At 56.2% G+C, this 7,808-nt stretch overlaps 1 protein-coding gene across 1 annotated transcript in view; it reads right to left on the minus strand.

Moving 5' to 3' along the window:
• LOC103777829 (nuclear receptor corepressor 2-like) overlaps positions 1-7,688 on the minus strand; it is a gene marked incomplete at its 5' end in the record, with an annotated part of 13,364 nt that extends 5,676 nt beyond the window's left edge. The window contains 7 exon segments of the mRNA XM_008945390.1: positions 1-78; positions 200-406; positions 2,280-2,643; positions 3,432-3,709; positions 4,165-4,251; positions 4,645-4,797; positions 7,538-7,688. Coding sequence (XP_008943638.1) covers positions 1-78; positions 200-406; positions 2,280-2,643; positions 3,432-3,709; positions 4,165-4,251; positions 4,645-4,797; positions 7,538-7,688 — 1,318 coding nt within the window.
• Between the last annotated feature and the right edge of the window lie 120 nt (positions 7,689-7,808).

Below are 7,808 nucleotides of genomic sequence, written 5' to 3' on the forward strand. Positions count from 1 at the left end.
CCCGGATGAGGTACGGGGGGTACAGGTGGGGGTATGTGGGGCTCGGAGTCATATGCCTCGGCAGGTAGTAAGCAGCAGCTGGGAGAGAAAAGGATGCAGACGTGAGATGGCTTTCCCCAGAGACCTCAGGCTTTCGAAGCGCTGGTTTTAAACTTATTAAAACCCAACCCCAAACGGGCCGTGGCCTCGCCAAAGGTACCTGGGATGGCGGCGGGGTCGAAAGCCAGCGGGATGTGTCCTCGGTACAGGTCGACCCCGCTCACGCCGCGGAGCAGGTGCTCGTACGGGGAGATGGGGTGGTGGTGGTCGGCCACGGGGGCGTGTGGAGACTTGGAGTTGGTGAGCTCTCGTGACGTGGGGGTGATCTTTCTGTCCTGGGACACGGGCTTCCCGGCAGTGATACTCCCTGCAGCGAGCAGAAGGAAATGAGTCAGAGACTGAGCGCCGCAGCCAAGCCGTGTCCCCGAGGGGTGCCTGCAGCCAAGCGTGCTCCCCAGGGAAGCTCACAGCTACCCTGAACTCGAGGGACCTTTCCCTCCTCCCCGCGCTGCCGTGCCCCGTTACGCCACCGAGGTCGAGGCAGGCCAAGCCCCGGTTGCACCCGGGAGGAGAAGCCTGGCCCAAACCAACCCTTCACCCCAGTGCACCCACGCTGGGCAGACTGAGTTCATCCTGGCCTGCACAAGCAGCTGGTGGTGGGGTCTTGCTGCTGTGCTTCTCTGCCTGGGGAGGTCACTGCTGCCGGGCAGAGCTGGGGACCCCAAAACTCCCAGCAGTGGTGATGAAACAGTTCAAAGTGTCAGACCACCCTCTGCAGCTCTAAGGTCTTTCCCAGCACATGGAAGGGAGGTTGGGTCACATCAAGGGCTTTTTTTGGCTCTCCCAACCCGAGCTGGGCATTGGTGGCACCTCTGGCCCAGCGTGGGACAAGTGTCACCAGCTCCTGTGTCTCTAACAGCAGGCTGGGGACCACAGCTGACACAGAGCCACCCCAAGCAGTGAGACCAAACCCCTTGCACCAGACTCCACACCAAAGGCTGCCTGGCCCTGGCTCAGGGAGCAAGGAGCTGCCACCTCATGCACATGCAAGTGGCTCCAGAACCATCGCTGCCAACTTTAGAACAACCAGGGCTGCAGCACAGGCCGTGCAAAGCGCTGCTCCTGCTCCTTTCACAACTTTTGGTGTCTTGGCTCAGCTGCTGATCAACCAAACCTACTGCTGGGGCAGGAAAGCTCAAGCGACTTGGAGAAAGGTGCCTTCCAACTCCGACCCATGCCACGGGGAATCCTCCTCCAGATCCTCTGCATCCCCAAACCCACTGAGCTCTAGACGTGCCGAAATCCACCTTCCCACTGGTGTTTTGCAATAACATTTATTTTTCCCTTTGGGATCCCTCCCCACTGCCCAGGCACTGCCTGTCCTGCATTGTGCTCACTCTGTGTGCCAATACCAAAGAGCCACCAACATCCAAAGGCTTCCCTGAAAAGGACTGAGCTAACTGGGAAGACAGCAGAAGCTGTGGCCACGGGGCACATCGATCACAGAGAGCTGGGGCTGGCCCAGCCAGCAGCAAGCAATGGGGGAGGCTTTTTGGAAAAGCTCTGCACTGCACAGCCCCATCTCCCACTCCTTGCTGGGGAGGCATGTCCTCGCCTCAGCTTTCAGCAGACTGTGATGCCTTGTGCTGCACGCCCTCAAATCATAGGACTCTTGGGGTTAGGATAAGGATTTGCAGGTGGGAGATGCAAAAGGCCCTGAAGCAGTTGCTCAGAGCTCACAGGACTGGTGGGACAAGGTGTCTTAGGGACTGGATTCAGCACTGATCCTGCCCACAGACATGCCAGGAAGCAAGAGGAGCTCTTGTGCTCTGCATCTGAGTCCAGCCCAGCCATGCTCCTGCTCCCCGGGAGCCCCGGGCCTAGCTCTGGGGGCCAGGGGACATGTGATGCCAGGGGACACAGGCACACCCTGCCCAGTGCAGGCAGAGAGCAGATCCCAAGCACCAGCCTCACAGCCCAGATCCACCAGCTCAGCAGGGATTAGATGTTCCTGGAGGTGAGGCACTCACGTGTCCCAGTAACGGATAAGAAACAAACACATGAGGTAGGCAAGCACACACCAGATGAGAACCATACAGTCACAGAATCATTTGGGTTGGAAGATCTTTAAGATCATCAAGTCCAACTGTTAATCCAGCACTACCAGGTCACCACTAAACCATGTCCCTCAGCAGCACAGCAGCCTCAAATCAGCCTCAAATAAAAGGTTTGCCCAGTACCTTCGTGCTGCCGCGGCGTGGACTCCCGCGTGGAGACCGGGGAGCCTCTGTGCAAATGGCTGCTGAACGCCGTGCTGTGCCCTGCCTGGTGGTCCTCGTAGGCCAGGGCACTTTGGTGGGGCTTGCCCGGCTCGGGCACAATCACAGGAGCCCCTCTGGCGATGGAGCCACCCGAGTTTGTCACCGGGCTCGGCCTGTTTTTCAGGCTCTCTTCGTAAGCTCTCTCCAGATTCCTCGGGTCCTGGATGACGTCCAGCGAGTGCACGGAGTGGAAAGTCCTGCTGGGGCTGCCGATGATGGACCGCACGTCGTGCTTCTTGGTGCCCGAGGAGGAAGAGCTGCTGTCGTACTTCAGCGGGGTGCCCTGGGCACGGGAGGCAGAGGGGACATCAAAGGGGCGCGGCCGCAGCGACCGCGCCCGGCCACGTCTCAGTGGGACTCGTGAGCCCTGGCTCAGTGGGTCACAGTGCACCGGTTTAGGGGGTCACAGTGCACTGGTTTAGGGGGTCAGACGGCCACGGGCGCGAGCGGAGGGAACGGGGCAGGGTGGAGGGCCTGTCCCCTGGGCCCTGCTGTGCTCCAACAAGAGGATGATGAGTCACTGCCGAAGGCTGGCTGTGCCCATCACGCCTCTCTCCTACACACGCTGCCAAGTGAGGTAGGACTGTGAGGTGCCATGGGAACCCTCCAAATATTTGGAGCCCGACAGGAGACAGCGTGCCACATTTCACCAGAACTACTGGCCTTGCTGGGTTTACAGCTGCCCGTAAAGGGAGGAGACCAAGATTATGCTCACCCAGAGCCACAATTGCCGAGGGCACTGAGCTGACTCTGGCCTTCAACAAGAGCCAAATGTGTCCCCTTTTGTTTACATGGGGAGGTGGAGCATCACATTCTTCATGTGCCAGAGGGTGCTGAGCTCCCTTCCCTGTGTTTTGTACTTATCCTAGATTGGTTTGGGTTGGAAGGGACCCATCAAAGGATGGGGAAGAGCAACTTGAACTCAAACAGAGCTTCAATCCTGACCAGTGATGTTTCTGCAACCTGAAACCCTCTGTGCTCTCCTTTTACCTTGGGAATGGTCCCCAGGCTCTATGCAGAGACAGAAGCCTGGGCAGGACCCATCTGATCTGCTGTTCTCCCCACACTCACCTGCGTGATGGAGCCTTCCTTCAGAGGTCTCGTCAGAGAGATGTCGGGTGTCCGCCTCAGCTCCTCTCGGGGAATCTCATGGATTGATCTCCCAGCTTCTTTCACTGTGGCCACCAAGCCTTCGTGGGCTGGTTTCATTTTCAGAGGAGTAAGGCCCTCATGTGACCTGACTTTGTAGGCATCAGATAAGTCCCTTGGTGGAGTGTTTTCCCTCTTGAGCTGTTTGGCTTCTCTTCTGAGGTAGTCCTCATGGGCCTCCACGTAGGACCGAGGTATTCCTGCAAACCACAACCAGAGAGAGGAGGCAGAGGGTGAGTCCCCAGCCAGACACTGGAGTCCCAGTCCCCATAAAGACACTCAGTTCAAGGGGGGTCTCTAGTTAATGCATGAAACTTAGGGACTGGTACCCAACTAAGCACACAGAGCAGCTGTATCACTGATGCTGCCAGACCACCTCACATCTACCACCACTTTCTGGACCCATCTCACAAAAGTTTCAACCTGCCTTCAGGCAAGTCACTTAGAATTTTACTCTGAGCTTTGGTGAGAGCTTTGGTTAGTAGAAGTTAAGCAAGACTGAAAATCTGAGCGTAGCCAAAGCTGGAGAGCTCTGCAGCTGGACCTTGATGTGTCCATTCTTGTCTCCTCCTTCCCCAGCCTGACAACAAGAACAAGGGGAGATACCTCCCCACGTTACCTCTGGCCGTGGCCATCTTCTGCTTGCAGGCTTTACCTTGTGTAATTGAGCCCCGCATGTGATGCTGCTCCTTTAGGCTATGGGGACTGTGTCGGTCTGGAGGGATCGCTCGACCCATGAGACCTAGAACAGATCCAAGGGGGGAAAGTTGGGTGGTGACACAGGAGTTCACTTACATGGAATCCACAACAGTGTTACCAGGGACTCCTGGGACAACAAGAAAAAACATCAAGAATTTCTAAATTACTTGATTTCTCTTTTTTTTTTTTTCCCCTTCCCTTTTTTGGTAGCCCTGGGCCTGGCCAACAGGACAGAAACCAAAGACAAGTGGGTCAGCCTGTGTCCCTTGTGTTCCCACGCTGGTCAGATGCTGTCCTGTTGGGACGTGATGCTGAGTACCAGCTAACCACCACCAAAACACGGGCACAGAGCTGCATCATGTAGACAAGAGACAAGGTGGGATCTCTGCAGGTCGCTACTAACACAGCACAAGTGAAAAGTTTCCCCCAGACCCACCTTCAATGCTGGCAGATAAGGTATCCCGGCTTGATAAGCCGCGGCTGATCCTCCCCTCCATCATATCATAGGTCCGCTTGGTTCCTGTGGTCTCATGTGAAGCTCCTGAGCTCCTGCTGTCTTCTTTGGGACATGGAGAAGCAGCAACTCCACCTGGGGAAGGGAACACCGAGAAGCACCATCAGGAGCACGGGAAGCCAGCACCAGGGAGGGTGTTTACTGCTGTTTGCGTGTGCTGCCGAAAGGTCAGACCCCATCCCAGCATCAGCCACCACTCAGCGACGCCAGAAACATCGCACGAGATTGGCTTCCAAGAAATTCAGCTGGCGTTTTCTCCCCTCCCTGCCTGCCTCAGACTCCAGATCTGTGCCTCCAGCTTGGGCAGGGGCACCCACCCTGCCGTGTCCCGCTCCCCCTCCGCGGCGGGGGGCACCAGGCAGGGCAGGGCGGCTGGAGCCAGCGTGGCACTGGGGCAGCAGCAGCTGCGCTTCCACTGAACTCAGCCCCGTGGGCCTGGGGATTTTTAGTTTTTTTCCCTTGTTTGTTTTGATTTTTGCTAGACACCTACTGTTTGGGATCTCGGCCAGCCTTAACATTTGCCGAGACACTCCCTGGGTGAGAAGATCAGTGAAAAGGGAGGGGAGGCAAAGCTGAGAATGATTCCTCTGAAACAGCACAAGAACTGAGAGAGACAGTGGAAAGTCCCACACGGAACTGATGGAGCAAGCACCAGTGTGATGAGGGACCACCAACTACCTCCTCATCCAAACACGGAGCAGATTCTTCTGCAAGCACGCAGAAGACAACTGTCCTGAGCTACAGCCCCCACCCCTCTGCAAGCACAGCCCTGCCTGTGCCAGGCAGCACCAGCCCACCCTGGGCGATGGGCATCCGCCGTGTGCGGTGAGCTGGGAATTCAGCTGGCAGCTTCCAGCTGAATGTCTCGTGTTTATGTAACAGGCTCCAAGTGGGGATGTTGGCTTGGAGAGATAAATGCTCTGCCCATCATCCCTGGCCAGGCAGCTCCTGTTAAGGATTGCAGTGCCCTGATCCTCCTCTTTGTGGGCAGAGAAGGTGGTTACACAATTAGAGAAAACAGAGGAGAAGTTAAAAACATTCATTCCATCATGGACAATGGGGAACAAAAGTTCTCCTCAGCGAAACCAGTAATTAATAAGCTGAGATTATTACAACTTCACACCCACTATTGGTTTCCACACTCGGCACCCGCTCGATCCAAAAAGTGTTTGGGGCTGCACACAGGGAAACAAGAGGGGGATGTGTCCCCAAGCCTCCAGATTAAATGTGGGGGTGAGGCTGTGCCCCAGCCGAGCCTCTCACAGTGAGGGGACTACACCCTGCCATCCAGGCACATCCACTGCCAACAGCTCTTCTGCAGAGGGGACACGGCCCCGGCACCCTTTGTACCGCTGGGAGGCAGGGGGAGGGAGGGCACGAGGAGAAAGAGACTGAACAGAAAGCAAATCACTCCAAAGCCACGTCCCTTGCCTGGCAGAAGCCATCAGCAATCACACGCAGAGCAAGAATAACCAATCTAGCACAATTCAGCTCGCACATGCTGCAGGATCTCGTCTCATTACAGCTCTTTTATTTTAAGCACCCTCATGACACTAAAGAATTTGCAATTTTTTTTCTGCTTGCCAAAACTGATCACCACCACCAACAATTTCAGTTTTCTTTTTCTTTTTTAACTCTTGCACTCCAGGCTGTGAAGCCTCGCTGGGCTGTAGGGGGGAAGGACAGGCAGCAGGGCTGGCTGGGCTGCAGACGCAGGCGAGATGACTCAGGGTGTGATAAATGCTATCAAGCATGTAAAAGGCTGCCGTGGAGAGGAAGGAATGAATTCCTCATCTGCATCGACGGGGGTAGGACAAGAGGCGATGGGCTCATGCTGCAGCCAGGGAGATGGGGTGACATGGATACGTGTGTGCAATGGGGAACAGCCTGCTCTGCAGGATCCCAGCTCTGGGCACGGGCAGCCCTCGCTGCCAGGAGCCTTCCCCATCCCTCCCCTGGCAGCACCATCTTTGAGATCAACCTCATTCAACTCCAAGCCCAGGAAACAGATTAAAATAGCTTCTTACACAAACAAGTCCTGAAATGCTTCCTGTGTCCTCCCTGGTTCCAGCTCTGCCAACTGTCTCAAAGGGCACCCAGACACAAGTCTCTCACGGTGACACTTCTTATCTGGGCTAGAGCTGACAGTGAAGGCAGGCAGGGATGGAATGAGCTGGTGTCTACATGACGGGTGAGAGGCACAGCACAGAGCCCTGTCCTGAAAGGTCCCCATGGTCCCAGGGCATGCATTGAGGTGGCATCAGCTGGAGCTTGCGAGTTGTCCCCCATGGCCTGAGCTGAACCTTTTGCCTCTGGCCCCAAATGAAACAACCAGCCTGGAAACTGCACAGTACCCAAGACATTGCAGGTGGGAATCTGATGTCTGAACAAATCTTTACACCAAACTACCTGACTAGCCTCCATCTTGCATGTTCTTGAGTCTCACATTGGCCCAGGAGCCTGAGGATACTCTTGCAAGGTTTTCAGAGAGTCCCCTCTTGTGCAGGAGTGCTAGGGATGAAGGTAATACCATCCCATCTGGTCCTCTCAACCAAACAAAACCAGAGGCTCAGTTTGTGGCCCCATCACACTCCTGCCTGCTGACAAAGCTGCCTCCAAGGCAAGATAACCACACGGGAGAGGGAAACCCAGCCGGGCTGCAGGCAGGTAGGGAGGGAAGAGAGAGAAAAGATGCTGGAAGCAAAGATGTGAAGCAGGCCTGCTGCATTTCCTCATCTTGCCTCAGATAGCTCCCAGCCACAGCAGCACAAACCCCCCCGTGCCCACCCTAAAATGGCAGAAGGTTACAACTTACCCTCGTAGGACAGCACGTGGCCTTTCTTCCCTTCGTAGATGACATGTCCTTTGGGCATGGCATCCTCTCTCGCCTTCTCTGCTCTGCTGGGGCTGTCTTCTCCGATGATCCTGGTAATGGTTCCTTTGTACAGCACTTCTGCCGGGGTGCCCTTGGGAAGCCAGCGAGATCCACATTGGTGGGTGTCACCGAGGGGACAGACAGGCTGCTCCTCGCCGCGGCCGAGTGGAAGGAGTATGGCCTGGCCCGCACCGCCCGGCCCCACACCGTC

This window comes from Merops nubicus, unplaced genomic scaffold (genome assembly GCF_000691845.1).
Source record: "Merops nubicus isolate BGI_N331 unplaced genomic scaffold, ASM69184v1 scaffold41798, whole genome shotgun sequence".
Taxonomy (NCBI): Eukaryota; Metazoa; Chordata; class Aves; order Coraciiformes; family Meropidae; genus Merops; species Merops nubicus.